This window comes from Fomitopsis serialis (genome assembly GCF_022376445.1).
Source record: "Fomitopsis serialis strain Sig1Antser10 chromosome Unknown B0H18scaffold_6, whole genome shotgun sequence".
Classification (NCBI taxonomy): Eukaryota; Fungi; Basidiomycota; class Agaricomycetes; order Polyporales; family Fomitopsidaceae; genus Fomitopsis; species Fomitopsis serialis.
In genome coordinates this window covers 732,030-749,595 of record NW_025954966.1, presented here as the reverse complement: position 1 = coordinate 749,595, position 17,566 = coordinate 732,030, and the positions used below count along the sequence as shown (strand labels likewise).

At 53.5% G+C, this 17,566-nt stretch overlaps 8 protein-coding genes across 8 annotated transcripts; 3 read left to right on the top strand and 5 right to left on the bottom strand.

Annotated features, from left to right (window-relative positions):
- Positions 1 to 1,041: 1,041 nt before the first annotated feature.
- Positions 1,042 to 1,565, top strand: B0H18DRAFT_1115069 (uncharacterized protein; the record flags this gene model as incomplete). The annotated part of the gene is made up of 3 exons (XM_048033211.1): positions 1,042 to 1,229; positions 1,286 to 1,460; positions 1,509 to 1,565. The coding sequence occupies 3 exons, from the start codon at positions 1,042 to 1,044 to the stop codon at positions 1,563 to 1,565; spliced, it is 420 nt and encodes a 139-aa protein (XP_047898424.1).
- Positions 1,566 to 1,741: 176 nt separating this feature from the next.
- Positions 1,742 to 2,085, bottom strand: B0H18DRAFT_556674 (uncharacterized protein). Its single transcript, XM_048038585.1, has one exon. It carries the CDS (start codon positions 2,003 to 2,005, stop codon positions 1,799 to 1,801), a length of 207 nt encoding a protein of 68 aa, XP_047898423.1. The 5' UTR covers positions 2,006 to 2,085; the 3' UTR covers positions 1,742 to 1,798.
- A 193-nt stretch (positions 2,086 to 2,278) lies between these two features.
- Positions 2,279 to 3,348, bottom strand: B0H18DRAFT_869979 (Alpha/Beta hydrolase protein; the record flags this gene model as incomplete). The annotated part of the gene is made up of 2 exons (XM_048040057.1): positions 2,279 to 3,123; positions 3,183 to 3,348. The coding sequence occupies 2 exons, from the start codon at positions 3,346 to 3,348 to the stop codon at positions 2,279 to 2,281; spliced, it is 1,011 nt and encodes a 336-aa protein (XP_047898422.1).
- A 91-nt stretch (positions 3,349 to 3,439) lies between these two features.
- B0H18DRAFT_556687 (uncharacterized protein) lies at positions 3,440 to 3,928 on the top strand. The gene is made up of 2 exons (XM_048038586.1): positions 3,440 to 3,766; positions 3,823 to 3,928. The coding sequence occupies exons 1-2, from the start codon at positions 3,601 to 3,603 to the stop codon at positions 3,879 to 3,881; spliced, it is 225 nt and encodes a 74-aa protein (XP_047898421.1). The 5' UTR covers positions 3,440 to 3,600; the 3' UTR covers positions 3,882 to 3,928.
- Positions 3,913 to 5,226, bottom strand: B0H18DRAFT_869774 (uncharacterized protein; the record flags this gene model as incomplete). The annotated part of the gene is made up of 7 exons (XM_048040047.1): positions 3,913 to 4,164; positions 4,216 to 4,398; positions 4,458 to 4,603; positions 4,663 to 4,765; positions 4,815 to 4,965; positions 5,023 to 5,122; positions 5,172 to 5,226. Coding segments are annotated over 7 exons (990 nt in total), but the record flags the coding sequence as incomplete, so codon positions are not given.
- Positions 5,227 to 7,031: 1,805 nt separating this feature from the next.
- B0H18DRAFT_556634 (uncharacterized protein) lies at positions 7,032 to 8,902 on the bottom strand. Its single transcript, XM_048038584.1, has 8 exons — positions 8,619 to 8,902; positions 8,408 to 8,563; positions 8,270 to 8,348; positions 8,102 to 8,210; positions 8,012 to 8,031; positions 7,890 to 7,957; positions 7,794 to 7,834; positions 7,032 to 7,736 (listed from the first exon to the last, which is right to left on the bottom strand). Exons 1-8 carry the CDS (start codon positions 8,847 to 8,849, stop codon positions 7,403 to 7,405), a joined length of 1,038 nt encoding a protein of 345 aa, XP_047898419.1. The 5' UTR covers positions 8,850 to 8,902; the 3' UTR covers positions 7,032 to 7,402.
- A 1,267-nt stretch (positions 8,903 to 10,169) lies between these two features.
- Positions 10,170 to 14,539, top strand: B0H18DRAFT_556620 (uncharacterized protein). The gene is made up of 18 exons (XM_048038583.1): positions 10,170 to 10,556; positions 10,611 to 10,958; positions 11,010 to 11,170; positions 11,226 to 11,357; positions 11,418 to 11,471; positions 11,522 to 11,604; positions 11,666 to 11,700; positions 11,752 to 11,849; positions 11,907 to 12,065; positions 12,124 to 12,142; positions 12,198 to 12,348; positions 12,400 to 12,457; positions 12,513 to 12,772; positions 12,836 to 13,361; positions 13,416 to 13,449; positions 13,504 to 13,647; positions 13,695 to 13,945; positions 13,993 to 14,539. The coding sequence occupies exons 1-18, from the start codon at positions 10,259 to 10,261 to the stop codon at positions 14,446 to 14,448; spliced, it is 3,267 nt and encodes a 1,088-aa protein (XP_047898418.1). The 5' UTR covers positions 10,170 to 10,258; the 3' UTR covers positions 14,449 to 14,539.
- Positions 14,540 to 15,019: 480 nt separating this feature from the next.
- On the bottom strand, positions 15,020 to 16,736 carry B0H18DRAFT_869987 (MFS general substrate transporter; the record flags this gene model as incomplete). Its single annotated transcript, XM_048040059.1, has 9 exons — positions 15,020 to 15,182; positions 15,236 to 15,293; positions 15,355 to 15,377; positions 15,438 to 15,501; positions 15,563 to 16,057; positions 16,111 to 16,156; positions 16,210 to 16,335; positions 16,453 to 16,516; positions 16,573 to 16,736. The coding sequence occupies 9 exons, from the start codon at positions 16,734 to 16,736 to the stop codon at positions 15,020 to 15,022; spliced, it is 1,203 nt and encodes a 400-aa protein (XP_047898417.1).
- Between the last annotated feature and the right edge of the window lie 830 nt (positions 16,737 to 17,566).

The window sequence follows — 17,566 nt, the reverse complement described above, 5'->3', positions numbered from 1 at the left end:
GATGCGTTCAATGCATTGCGTTGTTTGAGTTGCAGACCTAGCAATGCGGTGTTTGACAGACATTGAATTGTCACTGCCACCAGTATATCACTTAGCAGTTGGGCGAGGTCGAGTTGGGTGACCAGGATCGTAGATCAACTCAGTATGTACGGTTTGGGCGTTTGTCACTTTGTGCCTGTTTGCGCTATGCGACAAAAGCCGCCACGCGCCTCGGTCCCGTGTCTGGCTCCTCCTACCACCGCTGGCCAGCTACTCGCCGTACGGACTAGTAAGGCCTTTTATCGGACTCTGCACCTCACAACCATCACCATGCAGGTGCCAAGGAGGCCATACTGACGACTGAACGCTCGAGCAAAACTCACCGGCACCGGAAGTGGCAAGTGCCCGCGGTTGCCGCGCTACGGAGGAGGAGGAGGAGGAGGAGGAGGAGGGGGAAGGAGGGGGATTCCATTTATCCACCACACTTGAGCGCTGCATTCCTTGCCACGCTTGACAATGACCAATATTAATGAGGCCTCGAGGTCTCTGAAGGCGTACTGTATGTATGGTGAGTCTGCGTCTGCACAACTAGTTTACCTGCCGAGATGCTCGCTCGCTCGCCCGACGTTCACTTGGGTCGCCTGCTCTCGCCCTCTTCCTAAGATCACGGGACCGCCTGCTCACCTGCTCTCCATCGCTCTCTCGTTCGCTCACTTTCTCATGCTAGCTTGCCCGCCTGCCTGCTCGCTCGCCCACTCGTCCGATGACCTGCCCGCCCAGTCTCGCATTCTTGCCCTCTCACCTATGGCCCCTCGAATGTGCCCCCCTCTCGCTAGTGCTCCCGTCTACTCGTTTGGTCACCTGCTCGCCCACTCGCCCATGCGGTCACCCACGCACCTACTTGCCCGTGGACCTACTTGCCCGTGGACTCGCTCGCCCGGGCTCACGCTCTCCCACTTGCCCGTGGACCCCCGGACTCGCCTTCGCTCCTGCGGAACCCGTACCTGCGGTTGCGGGTCTGTACCCGGGCGGGCAAGGATACAAGTCGAGCTCGGGATACCCATGGGTATTCCTGTGCTCGGCCCTACGGCATCTGATGTATGGGCAGGTGCCTCGGAGAAAGATCACGGAGACCTCTCAACGCGCGGCACGGACGTCCTCCCCCACATCATCTCCTCCGTGTCCCGCCGTCCGTCGATCTACACCATGTCCCGCGAGGACCGGCGGGAGTTCATCGAGGAAGTCTCGGAGTGTTCAGTCTTGCGAGGGCAAGTACTGTGCCCCATGCTCTCGCCACGTACCGCAGAGCGTGCTTCGACTGCGCCGCGCGTGCGCGGCTCGCGGACCTGAAGGTGTGGTTCTTGACGGGCGATGTTACCTGCCCTTTCCCGATCACGGCGTTCTGGGCGGTTCAGGATGATGATAGAGAACGCGGTGGAGGTTTCGTGGACTACAAGATGTTACTGGGCATTAACCACTTCGTGCGTGGGCGTCGACGAGTTCCGGTTCTACTGACTGTCCATCTGTAGATGCACTGGGACGACCCTGAGAAGGCCGTTCAGGTCTATCTCGAGGCACTGGCGTAAGGCATGGGTCGACAGACGGCGAGCCTCGTGCCGATTGTACAATATGCAAGGGTGTTCATTTGTTATGTGGGCTGTTGTGGGCTTGACTCCCAGTCATACTGAAGATGGCAGAGATTCAATTGTTCCGTCTCCCGTACCGCGACTTGAAATTGCAACGGCATTGCATCGACTAAGTACGTCGGTGATCCTCATAACGCTAATCAATGCTACCACACCTCGTACACGCCGGGGGCTCACGAAAGGAAGAAGTAAGTAGGATCGATACAAACGTCTTGTATCGCGTCTACATACACAGACAACGCGACGAGCAAGTCGTCTGAAACAGGTATATGGCTGCTTGTACTCAGCGTTGCGATGTTCCCGACGAACACAGTCCTGGTCAAGGATGGCTTCAGCCGAGATAATACAGGCTTCCCATTGAGCACACCGAAGCAGGTCATGGCGTACCAAATGATGCTCGATCTGGAGTGAGCAACTTGATCAGAGATGCGTCCTCTGGCCTATAACTGATCAGAGAAGAGTCAAGGAAGAGGAGGGAGTCCGTTGGGGTTGGTGCCCGATGGCCCTTGGCGCACATCCTCGTAAGTTCGTCCAAGTCTGCGTCGTCGCAGCGTCAAGCATTTCCGGCATTTCACGCTACGCATAACGAGAATACGAAAGTAATCAATGTACTAGATTTGAGCACCGGGATTGCTCTGCCTGCGGACCCTCCACTACTCGCTCAACAACTCCGTGAACACGAAGCTCAAACCCTCCGCATATGCATCCTCGGCCGCCACAGCTGGCGCCGCCGGATTGGTGGGCGACATGAGCGCATGGATAGCGTCCGGAACGAGCACCAATTTCGTCTTCACACCCAATTCCTTCAGACGACCATACGTCGTCTTCGATTCAGCGGGATCCACAAGACCGTCTTGCTCCCCGTGCACGAGGCATGTCGGGGGGAACTCGGCGTCCAGGTGGGCTTGTAGGATGGCCAGACGCAAATGGGCAGGTACAGCGGGGAGGCGTTGAGCGGGCGGCAAGGAGCGCAGAGTGGCGGAGACGGGTTCCCCCACGACATAGTCCAGAAGCTCGCCCGTTCGCCACCAGTGCATGAACAGGCCCATGCGACCCTCGTCGTCGCGAAGGGTCTGGTCGGGCTGGATCTTCACTGGTGCGTCTGAGATAGGAGGTGGAGGATGCTCCAGAAGGTGACTGAGAGACGCTTCTGTTACGCTCTCGGATCCAGGGAACGGCATGAACCCGCTCTTGGGCGCAACCCAGCTATCTCCCAGCATGTCTCCGCCCATGCCAAACAGCAAGAGAAGAGCCTTCGGCTTCGGTTGAGCGTAGAGGCCCGCGGCCATCGCAGGATACGCTCCTCCAGAAGCCCCTACAAGGGCAATGCGAGATGCATCCAACGATATCCCGCTCGGCAAATGGTCTTCCGAGAAGTTTGGGTTTGATAGGAATGAGAAGAGGGCCTTCATGTCGTCGATGACGTCGAAGCCTGTGGAGGGATACAATAGACGATAGTCGGCACCCATGAATATGGCACCGTTTTTCAAGACTGATTCTGGTTGAACCACATATAGTGAGTTCGGACACAATTCACAGATGCGAGGGCGCTCTCACCTTTCATAGAGTCAGGGAAGAATGCATCCTTGCGAGAACCTGTGATGATGCCTCCACCGTGAAGGTAAATGACCACACCCAAAGAGCCACTGGTGACATGAGAGGGTAAATCGTAATCCAGCTGGATTTCGAGCGAGTCGACATGCGAGTAGGTGATGGTAGGCATTGCGGAGTCAACCTTCGAACAAAGTGAGAAGTCCGTTAGCTATGTCAAAGCCCTACAGTGGACGCATCACACTGACCGGTCGAAGATAGCAGAGGGTGTTTGCTGCCTCGGTACGAAAGAAGTATCCTTGAAGTAGTGAAGAGTATTGCGGGAGAAGGCCACCCGGTACCCGTCCCATCAGGATAGTACTCGCGCGCCCACAACAGGCTGTACACCGTGTGAACGACAGTGCTTTATCGACTCATCACATGAATGAGAATCAAACGAGACATGGAAGGGTCCAGAAACACCGTTCAAGGAGAGTTGTCAGTCAAACACCCCGTCACCGATGAGGCCGCGGGGTATCAGATCTCTCAGCGCGGCAGAAACCACAACAAACCGACATTTGACATCCCCACGATCCGCGATCTTGCTCCAGGTGTGTATGCCAGTTGAGACCATCGTTGACGACGACTGAGAATGGTCATACTGTAGGCATTCTCTTCGCTGGACGAAGCAACTTCCGACATGTGACATGTCACAGTGGTAATTAATATTCTGAGCCGCGAGCCGTATGGTATTTCGCTACACATTATCTCTGCACACTGCAGGTCGGCGTGAAGAGAGCACTGTACCGGAAAAGGCTTTCACTGTAGGTCCGCTCATATGCTCTCCGAAGTATGGAGACGACGATGTGAGGTCAGTCCGCGGTAGCTGAACCTGGTCGCCAGGTGCAAATGCTATGCTGTAAGTATGTCTCGTCTGTGTTGAGTAGTGGTCATCGTTCCGGGTTAAACCGATCTTGGCCGCTAGGATAATCAACGTCGGGATGATTCCCTGTGTCAGAATACGTGAGCACGAGCAATGGCGATGCCAGTGTAAGCCTACCATGAATTGGGGCATCACATCGAGCAAAATCCAACAAGATTGGTCACGAGAAGTCGCAGAGTCGAGAGAAATGCAATATAAGGAAATTTCGATGATCTTCGCTATGGCGAGGAAGCTGCCCGACTCGATGATGAGCAGAATGAGGCGCGAATATGGATGGTCCTTGGCTATCGCCATGCGATTCTGATAGTTCATATACCTAGACGCTACAGTGAGTTCCACTCAGGTGTTGAAATGATTACGACGAACCATATTCGTCCTGCAATCAGCGCGGTTGCATAGATGTTCATTACGAGGGATGTGACATACATGCCGTATCCCCATCGAATCACCGACTGTGCCTCGGGGTGGGGTAGAGCTAGATGTGAGCCCGCACCGAGTGACGAGACTGCGCAATAGTATGGATCAGTACGGACTCGAATACATATAACCAACTCAGAGGCTTACTCGCAGTCCCGATCCACAAGCAGATGGGCAATGCAACAGCCCAGTACTGTTGTCCCCAGACGATCCATAGGCGCCAGATAACCACAGAATCAGAAACGAGTTTCTACACAGACTTGTCAGTTCGTTTCGTGTGATAGTACTGCAACACATACACCGGATATGTACAGGAACTGCGCAGAGACATACAGCCCGCTGCCCACGTTCTCATAATATGCGTCTGGGCCAATTGTGTCGCGATAGACTATGAAAGCGTTGATAAGATTCCGTAGCACAATAGCCATATGAGCAGTAGCAATCATGTAGCTAACGAAGTCTGAGCAATGCCACCTTCATATTCCCCGAGGTGCGGGTAGGACTCACAGTAGTAGTACTGCTGCCGTGAACACATTGAACACGTGCTTGACACCAGAATGCCGAAGGATAGCATACGCTGTGATGCTGAACAGGAGAGTGTGCGAACCTATCATTGGGTGAGCGAGCTATGCGGCCGAAGGAGACCACAGACATACCCCACCAAAATGATGCAAACCAGGCAGCAATGAGGTACGCTTCGTCGACACCGAACTCAATGCTAGCCGTACTTGAGGATAGCTGAGGGTGTAAGACGCTATCAATGACTTGCCGAGATTCCTGCAAAGCGCGGGAGTGTACTTCTCTCGACGCCCAAAGCAAGTGGTTGTTTATGTGTGCGCGGCCTGCGTGCTATCACAACTGCACCCTTTCCATAGTGCAGATGGTGGCCATGAAACCGCCGGTCGCACCGTATGTCTCACACATTAGTCGGAAACAAGATCGATAGATCATAAACACGTCAACAGCAGTGTCAGCTGGATGGATCTTCCGTTGCACAAATGGCAATACGAGACTAGGTTTGCGCGCTTGGGCGGGACGGAATGGGTTAGGCACATCAAGGATGCTATGTATACTATAGCTGCGGGGGAAGACATGGTGTAACGATAAGTGGAGACGACATACGAGGAGATTATATGGCTTCTGATTGATGATTACTGACACCGACTGGCGGCACGCGCAAGAAGATGGACGCCGATGGAAGGCTGGATGTCAAGACTTGAAGTCGTACAGATGCATCTTGATGAAAACAATACTCTGTCCCCAATGTGGTCAAAAGAACAGCAAGAGCTCACGATGTGCTGTGAATCTAGTGCACTTACGGTCCACTGACGTACCACGTGTAGGGCCAAACAGAGATGGAGGGGGACTGCGAATCATGGCTCTACGGCAGAATAATGGCATATAGACAGAAAACCCGCTAGGGACGTGTCGATGCAACTCAGCATCGACACTATGTACCTGTTGATCGGGCCGTCAGTACAAACGTAGATGATAGATTGCACACGCAAGTACTTACCTGTGCTCACCGCCATGGATATTATTGCCCTGCCTGCGTACTGCTGTGCGATCTGACGAGCTATGACAGCTAAGCGCTGAGTAGAGGGTTTCGGCAACTCACCAATTCACTGGAAGGTTCAAATCCAGCAAGTACGGTTCGTTTCCGAAGACGCGGCAGTGATGATGCAGGGGTGGTGGTCAGAAGCGCTCCGTACACCGGCGAACAGTCCAGGTGTGAGAAGCTCAGGGAGCGGAAGTAGCCTGTCAGTCTTGGTAGGTTCAGCGAGCACACAGCTTCAACGTTATCCGATTACGGTTGTGCTAGACTGCACGTAAGACCCATCTGCGCTATCCCATTCCGTGAATACTGCATGACGCCACTAACATGACGTGGCACTCAGCGGCCTTCATATGCCAAGCAGAAACTATGCACCTCGCATCCTTGTTGCCATGCAGTGCATGGCAATGAAGCAGGCTCAACTCGAGACGACTACTCAGAATTTGGAGGCGCGAAGTACCGACCGCCGTGGTTCTGCAGAGTCTAAGTTAATAGTCTGACATTTGGAATGGAGTAGCATACCACTGGCATCGCTCAGCTCTTATGATCATCCGCTCACCCGTGGGCACCACCTGGCAGAGTCCGTCGTGCCACGACAGAACTCAAGTCTGAAAAGACGAAAACTCGGCCATGGCGACCTTAAATGCAGAGGACATACGGAGAGCGACGACAAGCCGCAGCCTGTAATATGACAGTCGCACGCCGTGCTAGAGATTGTGCAAGCAAGTCGTTCTGACGGGTCAAGCTGTCGTAATTGATGTCGTGTCTTCGCAGGCCTGAGGATAGTTGAGTTCGTTGGGAGGTCGGTGACAGCCGACACTACTGCCAGGCGCCGGCGGGACGTCCGAGCACTTCCATAACGGGACAGTGTGGCGCGCGACTGCTGCCTCTGCGCTCTCAGCGAGTCGCTCAAACTTGAAGATGTACATGACTGACTTACTGCACATATTCGCTTCCACGGGTTTTTTCTATGTGCAAACAATGTAAGACTCACCTCAGATACCAGTGGTATTGTTCACAACACAATCTCTAGTGGCGCTCCAGAGGCACGTCTACGACTCGGACAGTGAGCCTGAGAAGTTTCGCCGGTGCCTTCGCACGAACCAATAATTCATGAAAATCTTCAGTGGAGGCTACACCATCTGAGAGAGCAAGCCGCTCAGTATAAAATAGCTACACCGTGATCATACGTCTGCAGGCGTCTTTAGAATAAACAAAGCCAAGAGACAGACCGAGGCGCGCGCTATGTAATGACGTGATACAGCTTGTACAATGCGACAACACAGAATAGAGCTCATGAAAAAAGGTAACCCAGGCGGCGTGTCCTGTGCCTTAGATCGATCCGGGCATCAAGCTTCCACCCAAGTGACTCTCGACGCGCTTCGTCTCGAGGTCGTCCTCCTGTTCCACCACGCTAGTGATATTGACAGCTAGCGGACGCATATGATAGGAGACGTTCGAGGACTCTTCCGACCGGTTATTCGTCCGACCCGAACCGCCACGAGAGTCGTACCTGATGCGCGATCCCGTTTGGGCCCAGCCCAATCCTACTCGAACGTTGATCAACATGAACGATATGCCCGACATCTCAGCCCATGTATCGACGGCGGTGAACTGAAGATTTGAATGGGTCTGATAAGAGATGAAAAAGAATGTCGTCCAGGACCTGCGGATCTATGTCAATCACGCGATGAAGCAGCAAATATCACAGATGAAAACCGACGTGTATAAAGCAGCACTTTCCACAAATGTTGCTAGCATGCTCTGAGAAATGGTAAGATACCTAAACCGTGACTATGTATGGCATCGAGAAACATACCAGAACGTTTGCACCGGTATAAGCCTTGACGTGCCTTTGAGAGTTCCAAACTCGATAGGCAATCAATGCTGTATACAGACGCTGAAGCTTAGATGGCACTGATACAGCGCATGAGCACTCACTAGTACTGTATACATTGGTGCTGCGGGTGTGCAGGTAAGATAGTTAGACATTTACAGTCATCATATGGGGAACGAGTGTGGTATGCTCACCACAGGGTAAAAGCGCAGTCACTAGTGATCCAACGACCAGCTTGAGATACAAATACGTTCTCTCCAGGGTAATACTGAGTAAATTGATAGGTTATACCGACGCCACATGCTGAGTCATGTAGATGCGCTGTCAATGACTTCTGTCCGCAAATAGTAGAGGGTACTAACCTGTAAGACCCGCGAGCGTGCACAACGGAAAAATCACAATAGACAGACGACGATTCCAGATAATCCATAGTCTATAAATCTAAGTTGACAATGCATCAATTTGTCGAAGCACGGTAAACATATAGAATTGATCCATACAACCATAGCGTCTCCTATGACCAAGGAAGTCATCAAAAAGCCTGTTTTCACGACCTCGGTCATTTGTTTGAGGTCCCCGTAGAATGCCAGTGGGTCGGTTCCGTCTTCGAAGTGTACAAACGCTTGGAAGGCGCGAATGCAGGTGAGAATCCAGTGCTGTACATGAGATGAACCATAAGCGGAGACAATGTCATGGCGCGACCAAACTCACCGCAGTGATAGTTATAGACAGGGCAATCGCCCCAAGGAACATCGGTGTCTTGCAAAGTGCTGAAAATACGGGAGCCGCGGCATGTATTGGGTGAGTCGTCTGCAACATCCGCTTTTGCCGGTAGGTCAAGAGATAGATCGACGATATGGATAGGACGAAGAATATGCCGTAGAAAAAGCTTTCCATGAAGATAGTCGCAACATTTGCAGAAACAAGTGGAACCTGTGGCATTTTGGCCGAGCGGAGAAGGAGGACAAGAAGTCTGGGTATGAAAGCGCGAAATCACGAACGGGTGAACGGGCTAGAATGAACGCCTTGCTTAAAAGGACCTCGCGGGGCATCGGGGATCACGGTTGACGGCGAAAGAAGAGGTTTTCACGTAGAACGTACCAGATTGCGGATATGTCGTGGAAACATGAAAAGCAAGGGTATTATCGGCGAACAGATGATGTGGAGCAATGGATTACCGTGACGGACGTGACGGGTGGCACCATGCCAATGATAACCCTCCGATGGAGAGTTCCTGGGTCCATATACTTACTGACAACCACGTCTAAGTCGTGTCAGCCCTGGAACGGTGACCGAACAACCATGCCAGATGTATTCATTATTGAGCATATGACAAGGGCAGACGAAAAGCCTTTCACATCCAGACCGGCCTCAGGGTCGGATATACAAACTTATTAGTTTGACACATGCCAGCTGGTCGAAATACCGTGACGGAGTGGGGTATCGTAGATCGATCCCAGATGCGCGAGCGCATCAACCAGGAATACTAGAAAAATGACACAAATGTAATGAGGAATTGCATGCTTCCACGGTTCAGACGTTCAATCAAAGAAGCTGCTGCTTACGATACGGTGGCAGGCTAGCTGGCCCCGAGTTCACTACGGTTGCGTGTATCATAGATGCTTTTAACGAGATGGTCTAGAGTTCGGAGATAATGGAAGTCTGGGATCAGAATAGCATTGTTATGTATGACGCCTGATAAGGGATGAACGTAGCAGGTTGTTGGCAAGCTGCAGCGCGCAACAGCGCCGATTGTTGTTGAGGAGCAACAGTCGGGTCCAACAGTCGGGTCCATTCAGCCACGCCACCGCACGGGCGCGCGATTATGCTGTGTGTAACTGTGTTACCATAACAGGAATGTCCAACACAGCTAAGTACATACAGTGTCAGACATACACGGTGACGAAGGATCCCGGCTTCGTGGCGTTGTCGGACCATCGAATTATGATCTTGTGGACAGTACCCTGAACAAGGGACATGCGCATACTTGTCCCCGAAAACGCCGAACATATCAGTATCATTACTATCATATCGTTCGGCGACAGCGCGCGAGCGCGTTCTTCAAGTTCGAGTCCTTCGAGTTTCCACGAGTCCGGCTTCGCACATTATCACGTTCTTGCTCTGCAACCTGCCTGTCGTGAAAAGCATCAGCCATGATTATCAGAAACGATGCTGGCGGTGATTCGTGATGGCAACTGGCCATTCCTTTCGTCATAATGGAACTGCCCCCAGATGGCAGGGAGAGTCGTGGAAGTCGTAAGTTCATACTTTAAGTCACTCCTCTGTGGTACTACACTGCACTGCGCTCTCATCGCGACAGCTTGGTACGCTCTACGAGATCACCATCCTACATGGAGCCCCGTCGCTTTCTCCCTCGGGCGCCGCAAACGCAAGCCCGGTCGAGTACAACATTCCGGCCTCCGCCGTTGGATGGGTCCCTCACACTGCCTGAGATGTTCGACTGGCACCTGAAGCATACTCCAAACCACCGTCTCTTTGTATTTGCAAAAGGCGATGGAACCCTCCGAACTATCTACTGGCCCGAGGCAGTCAGAGCCGTTTACACGGGTGTTGGAATCATTCAAGCACGTCTAGCCAACACTGTTGCGGGAGACGAGGCTCCGATTGTAGCTATCTTGGCTCCGTCTGGTTCGTTTCGTTACCTCAGCATGTCGCTGCATCGTTGCTGAGACCCCCCGTTAGACGCGATCCCGTATTTCACCATGATGATGAGTATCATGCGGGCGAACTACGTCGCCTTCCCCATTTCTCCCCGTAACTCTCCATTGGCCGTCGCACACCTAATTAACAAAGCTGGGGTCAGTCACGTCCTTGTCGGACAAGAGCCGGCTATGCAGGACCTCGCCAGCGAAGCGCTGGGCATTCTCACCACACGGTACGGTGCTCAGACACTGCCAATTCTCTCATCCATGCCGCTCTTCGATGAGCTTTTTCCCTCGCCTGAAGACGGCGGTGCTGAGGGTCTCGTTGCACCTCCGGCATATGCTTACAAAGGACCAGATGCCCTTGCGATGATTCTCCATTCATCCGGTACGGTCTTCGTTCCCTAGTGATATTGCTTTTCTCAATGAACCTTGACAGGTTCCACCGCATTTCCGAAGCCAATATATTGGACGAACCATCGCTTCTGCCAACTGTGTCTCATCCCGTGGTTCGGTGAACGCGATCTAACTGGCCAAGTGTTCTCTCTGCATACGATGCCCATGTTCCACGGAATGGGTGTCTTGCAGCTCTGTTGGACGGTATGCTGAATTGACGTATCCCTCATGAGGGTACATAGACTGAGATTTCTGCTAGGCGTCCTCCGGATTAGTGGTCAGCTCCTTCGAACCGAAGTCGCCAGCGCCTGTCCCGACACCCGATACCCTCTTCGTCGCGGCCAAAGCGACAAAAAGCGACGTCGTCTTCTGCGTGCCATCTTTCATTGAGGTGAGCGATTAACTGCTTAGCTCAGAGTCGAACCGTCTGAATAACGCATATTCCGTGTAGGCCTGGTCCCGGAACCCAGAGTATGTACGCTGGCTCGCGACTCGTGGTGGCGTGGTGCGTTGCAATCCATGTCGACTGCAGACAATCTCTCAAATGATTCGCAGCTCTTCGGCGGCGGCCCGTTGAACAAGGAAGCGGGCGATTACATGACGTCACAGGGCGTGTCGATCTTCATCTTGTACGGCTCGTCAGTACCTATTTCATTCATCCTTGTACCATCTCTGACGGAACCGTGCTTGTATCGTTAGGACTGAGGGCGGTATCATGAGTCCAATCCTTCCAGGTGAGGCTCGGACTGCACGCAATCATGGAAGAGACACTCACATTTGCAAAGCCGACGTCAGTTACGACTGGGATTACTTCAAGTTCCCTGGCCTTGTTACAGCTCACATGGTTCCGTATGGAAACAACACATTCGAATTTGTCATGAAGGTATGTTATGTATGTGTACTCGTAGGCGTCCTGTCCATCGCTCACGCGTGTTTGTAGGAAAACGAGTATTGCCGTCCAAGTGTGATCAATACAAAAATGGACGGCGTGGATGCATATGCGACCTCCGATCTAATGATACCCCACCCTACGAAACGTGGGTTTTGGAAAGTGCACGGCAGGACAGATGACCAGATCATGCACAACACTGGTGAGAAGGTCGGTGCAAGCTTTCATTGAACATGTCGATTTGGGCTTCTAATTGTGTCTATTTCAGACGAACCCGGGACCATTGGGTAGGTAAAGGGACTGTCTGACGAGTGTGGTGATTGACGCAGAATCCCCTCGCAGAGAACATGCTCAATCAAGATTCGCATGTTCTGGCATCTGTGATGTTCGGCCGTGGTCGGTTCCAGGCCGGAGTTCTCGTCGACCCCAAACCTCAGTATAGATTTGATCCGGCGAACGAGACAAAACTCGCAGAATTCAGGAACATGATTTGGTCAGTGTCTATCTAACTGTCGAGGTACAATTCTGAATATCCGATCGTTAGGCCGACCGTAGGGCGGATGAACGCGTTTGCCCCCCAGCATTCCAGACTCTTCAAAGAGGTAAGTATGAGAGCCAGCGTGAATGTATGATATGCTGAGATGAATTCCTCTTCAGATGATCATCGTGGCGAAACCGTCCAAACCGTTCACGTACACAGCAAAGAGCACCGCACGCCGCCAGGCTGTCATCGACGACTATGCCGACGAGATAAATGTAGTGTACAACAAGGTCGAGGAAAGCACCCAGTCCAGTATCCCGCCTCCATCTCAGTGGGATATCCTCACCACGCTCGACTTCGTCCGTGCAGTGATCAACAAGGTTCTGGTGCACAGAGTGGAAGATGACGACGATGTTTTTCAGCACGGCTGCGATAGGTATTTGCCCACCCGCTGCTTGTGCAAAGTCCTTTTTTAATCTCACGAGTCCAACTCGAATAGTCTTCAGGCCACTCATATCAGAAATGCCTTGCTGCGTGCTTTGCGGGACTCCGCGCAGCTGGACACGCGCAAGAGCGTTGGTAACTTCGTCTATGACTATCCTACCATCAGACGCCTTGCCTCTTTCCTCCTTGGACTAGCGACCGGCTCGAAACTCGAAGCACACAACTTGCTGGAAGGACGGGCCGACAACATGGTCGCGATGGCCACAAAGTACTATCAGGACATCCCAATTCGTCGACCCACCGCGTCCAATTCCAGTCATGAGAGCGTCGTCTTGATAACAGGGACCACTGGCAGCCTTGGTAGCTTCCTCCTCTCTCACCTCGTCGATGATCCGTCTGTTGTACGCATCTACGCTTTGAACCGTTCCTCCCAAGACGGCATTGCGTTGCGATTGCGGCAAGAGGCTTCTCTGTCGTCTCGTGGGCTCAGTACATCCATACTCGATAGCAACAAGGTTGTGCTCTTAGAGGCGGATGTCTCCGTGGCCGGTTTCAAACTCCTCGACAAGGTTTACTCAGAGGTACGTGCATTTCTGACTCAGCTTTATGATCTCTGCTTATCCGCACCGCCGCAGATGCAAGCTTCTGTAACACACGTCATTCACAACGGTGCGTACCCACTCATGTGCTAGTCGTCCGCACCCTCATTGAGTCTCGCTGCAGCTTGGCGGGTGGACTTCAATCTATCTCTGGAATCCTTCGAGTCGAATGTCAAGGGTGCGCGCAATCTCGTCGACTTCGCACTGTTGTCTCCGCGGCCTGTCCCGCCACGCATGCAATTCGCCAGCTCCATTGGAGTATTCCAGAGTAAGGTTATCAGTTGTGGATAGAGGACTCGGCTAACTTCTGTGCAGACATCGAGGGCATCCAACTCACAGAAGACTTCGTGAAGCCTGACGTCGCTGTAGGATCGGGCTATTCAGAATCGAAGTGGGTGGCTGAACGAATCTTGATGGAAGCGGCAGGGAAGACGGGCCTCGAGGTCCTCGTCGTCCGCGTTGGCCAGATATGCGGAGGGCCTGACGGAGTGTGGAATGTCCATGAATGGTTTCCTGCCATAGTGCAGAGTGCTGCGAAGTTGGGTTGTTTCCCGGATGATTCGAAGGTACGTGTCGCTTGTCGCTTGCGGTGCGTATCGCTCATCGTCCGCAGGTGGTATCGTGGGTTCCCTTGGCCACCGCAGCCAGCGCGATGGTAGGGCTCATACATGCACCGTACAAAGACGACGTCGTCCACTTGGTTCACCCTCATCCTGTCGCCTGGCACTCACTCGCCACCGTCATCGCTAACGAGCTTGGTGTTCCTCTCGTCCCCTTCGCTCAATGGCTCTCCAAGCTCGAAGCACTGCACTCCCCGCATGCTACCGACCGAGGTCGGGTGGACGCGCGAGCTGAAGTCGAGTTGTTACGGAGTGTCCGTGCTCTGCGCTTGTTTCCTTGGTTCAAGGGGCTTTCGACCTCGCGAGGCAATGCAGAGGCGTTGGGATTCCCTGCTCTTTCTGCATCCCACGCCACACAGCTGTCCCCCGCCTTGGCGGAGGCCTCCCCGCTTGATGGCGAGGACGCGAAGAAGTGGCTAGCATTCTGGCGCACAGCAGGGTTGCTCTGACAATACCAGAACACAGGGTCGCAATCGCCGGTCCAAGTACGTCCGCTTCGTCTCGCGTATGATCACTACATGTAGAATATGGCGTCGGGAATCGCTTTGTAGACCCGCTACTATGCAACGAACCTTAGCATATCTTCCTGTACGTCTTCATTCCGTGGACAACTGTATGTTGACTGTATGTCATGTTCTTTCGGGATCTCACGACACTCACGATGCCATATACCACTGTCCCGTGGACCCGCGCTGCTTCCATTTCTCTAATTAGATCAGTTTTGCGGATGGAAGTGACAACAGAGCACCAAGGGGTTGATCACGTCAAGGGAGCGAGCGTGGTATTGCTGCATCATCCATCATACCACTGAGGATAAATTAGAACAGCAGTAACCGGTGTCTACGGTGTACATGGCAGGAATAACTTATCAAGACTTCCAATGCACTAGTAGCAATCTACAGGTCGAGGCGAGAGGCTGTCGAGGGGATAGCTGATGATCACTTGCGCGGCCGAACCAGTAGGATAGACCCTGCAACAGCCGCGCCCGCCAGTCCAGTCACCTACGGCCGTGCAAACTCGTCAATACCGACACGAACGCCCGGGTTCGGAAAGACGCCGACTGACCGCTGCGAAGACGATCCCCTTCCACCAAACGTAGCCATGACCGATCAGCGCGCCTCCGATGGGCGTCCCGATCAGCCCAGCGATGCCGACTGGGAACAGGGCGATGCCCATACGTTTCCTGCGAAGGAGGGCAGTCGTGACTAGGAGTGCGAATGGGACACACGGACGCACCCTATGCTGACGTCCTCGGCGCTGATAGATGCTACAGCAGGGAGGTACAGCGATACGGCTGTGGAGAATGGTCCCGGTCAGCCGGCGGGCGCGCGAGCGGAGCTGCGAGGGCACGTCACCTGCGCCTGAGAAAAAGCCGTAGCTACGGAGCCAGCGGTGAGCCTTTTAACATCGCCTGCGATCCGGGGCAAGGTGCGCTTACAAGATCGTGAAGAGCACCAGCCCGTATGACGTCGAGCATCCGAGGAGGGCAAATTGCAAGCCGGCTAGCCCAATGGAGCACTGGTTAACGTCGCACGGACAGCGCGCCAACACACTGTGACGCACAGTTGAGCACGAGGCACGGGACGTACACCTCCAGGGCACCCCACCGGTCGCCGAGCCAGTTCGGGAGGATGCGGCCGAGCGCGTTCGCCACGTTCAAGATGGCGATGCTGTAGAAGGACAGCTGCTGGTCCACACCCTTCTGCTCCGCGAAGAGCTGCACATAGGAAGAGGGGAACCAGAGCCCGAGGCCTGTCAAGAAGCCCTGGACGAGGATGCACACGTACTTGCTGTCCAAGAGGGGGGGAGAAGTATCCTTGTCGTGCTCGGCGGGCTCAGCGCTTGCGTCCAGGTCCTTCTCGTTTGCACCCTCACTCGAGGCGCCGTTGGTATAGGCCGGCTTCGCTTGCACATCTTGAGCGGTCGGGTCATCCCTGGCGGAGTGCGGGTCGAAGAGCAGGAGATTGCCGACCAATAGCAGACTGAGGCATACAAATGCAGTCACGCGAATGGACCAGCCAAATCCCAGAGACCCGTTGAATAGGTAGTTCAGAGCGACTGCGAATATGAATCTCATTCAGTTGGATGCTACAAAACGGGTGGACGCTTACTGGAGAAGACAACTGCGCCCAGAGAGCCGCCGGCTGGTACAATGCCCTGAGATCTAATGCGTCAATTATATACCCACTCTAGTAGATGACAGTGCGCACCATTGCGAGTGCTTTCCTGCGCTTGAAATGCTGGGAAATGAGGACAGATGTGGGTAGAAAAATGGAGCCTATTCCTAAGCCCATCCCAATTCCCTGGGACAAGAGAACCTGATAATACTTCTCTGGCTTTGCGAGCGAGAGCATGAAATGGCTGTGAAAGTAGCAGCGGGATCAACAACAGTCATAACTTGTAGAACGTGGGTGACGATCGCCAGAGGAACAACGGTAAAGGTATGGATGTACGTACCAGATCACGAATAACGTCGACCCGCCAATCACGACATGCCTCAGGTATCCGCGATCCAGGCTGGATAGCGTCAGAAAACAAGACACAAAGCACGAGCATTCGACATGGGCACGCACAATGGTCCGAGGAATGCACCGAGAGTCAGATCAAGAAGTGTCTGAATACTCCCGATCCAGCTAATAGCGGATACGGAGGAATGCGAAAGGAAGGTCTGGACATAATACACTTGCATGACACCGAAAGCAGACATCTGGAGGTTTGATGAGCAACAGCTCGCCATGTCACAGGATACCTACAAAGCCGACGACGCTGAACTGCATGAGGAACGCGCCAACGACTGCAGTGAGTGAGTGGATGCACGTAACATGCTGTCTTTGATGGACTTACCGGTTAGCCAAGCTCGCCATCTCCCACGAGCATACCCGTCCGTTGCGAACGAAGTCATCGCGAGACTGGGGATCTGTATGACGCGCGAGTGTTCAGACACCGGTGTAGGACACCGAGAATAAGGATACGCGCGGCTCACAAAGGGTTCCCGTTGCTAGCTGTCGCTGCGGAACCTGACTAGGGTACTATGTTGCGAATGGCGGCTTGAGTTCGCTGGCAGTCCTGAGTGAGCCCGAGAGGTCCGTGATCGCACCTACGAGAACAGCGCCGACAGGATGTGGAAGAGGGGCAATCATGGCGAGGCCGGGAAGCCTCCAGCCTGGTAGAACTCGTGCGGAGACTTACGCGGTTGACCCACAATTCGCGTGCGTCAAATGATAAGCGAAGCGAAATGGAAACGAAGGTGGCAGGAAGACTCACAGAACACCGCCCTAGTGACACTGACAACATCATCTCCCTTGGCCGCCGGACCTTCTACACCAGCGTCGAAATGTTGACGTGCAGCCTTGTGGCGTACTCCATATCCAGAAGTGACTCCCGGCGGATTCGTCTGTTGCTATGTAGGAACTTGACCGTCACTGCCGCCACGTCCAGGAAGAGCTATCAGCTGTCGACCACACCGCCGAGTACCGCTTTGAGTAAGAAGTCATTGAAACAGTCCGCATGCAAAGGTGCAGTGAGTGGTAATGATGGGTATTATGTGCAGCACGAATGTCACGGAAC

Coding starts and splice junctions, on each gene's coding strand:
- B0H18DRAFT_556687 (XM_048038586.1), top strand. CDS start 3,601: ATGAGAATCAAACGAGACATGGAAGGGTCCAGAAACACCGTTCAAGGA. Junction 3,767..3,822: donor GATCCGCGATCTTGCTCCAG/GTGTGTATGCCA, acceptor GTCATACTGTAG/GCATTCTCTTCGCTGGACGA.
- B0H18DRAFT_556634 (XM_048038584.1), bottom strand. CDS start 8,849: ATGCCACAGGTTCCACTTGTTTCTGCAAATGTTGCGACTATCTTCATG. Junction 7,958..8,011: donor CACCAATGTATACAGTACTA/GTGAGTGCTCAT, acceptor GTCTGTATACAG/CATTGATTGCCTATCGAGTT. Junction 7,835..7,889: donor ATACCGGTGCAAACGTTCTG/GTATGTTTCTCG, acceptor ACCATTTCTCAG/AGCATGCTAGCAACATTTGT.
- B0H18DRAFT_556674 (XM_048038585.1), bottom strand. CDS start 2,005: ATGACCTGCTTCGGTGTGCTCAATGGGAAGCCTGTATTATCTCGGCTG.
- B0H18DRAFT_556620 (XM_048038583.1), top strand. CDS start 10,259: ATGGAGCCCCGTCGCTTTCTCCCTCGGGCGCCGCAAACGCAAGCCCGG. Junction 10,959..11,009: donor GATGATTCTCCATTCATCCG/GTACGGTCTTCG, acceptor GAACCTTGACAG/GTTCCACCGCATTTCCGAAG. Junction 11,850..11,906: donor CATTCGAATTTGTCATGAAG/GTATGTTATGTA, acceptor GCGTGTTTGTAG/GAAAACGAGTATTGCCGTCC.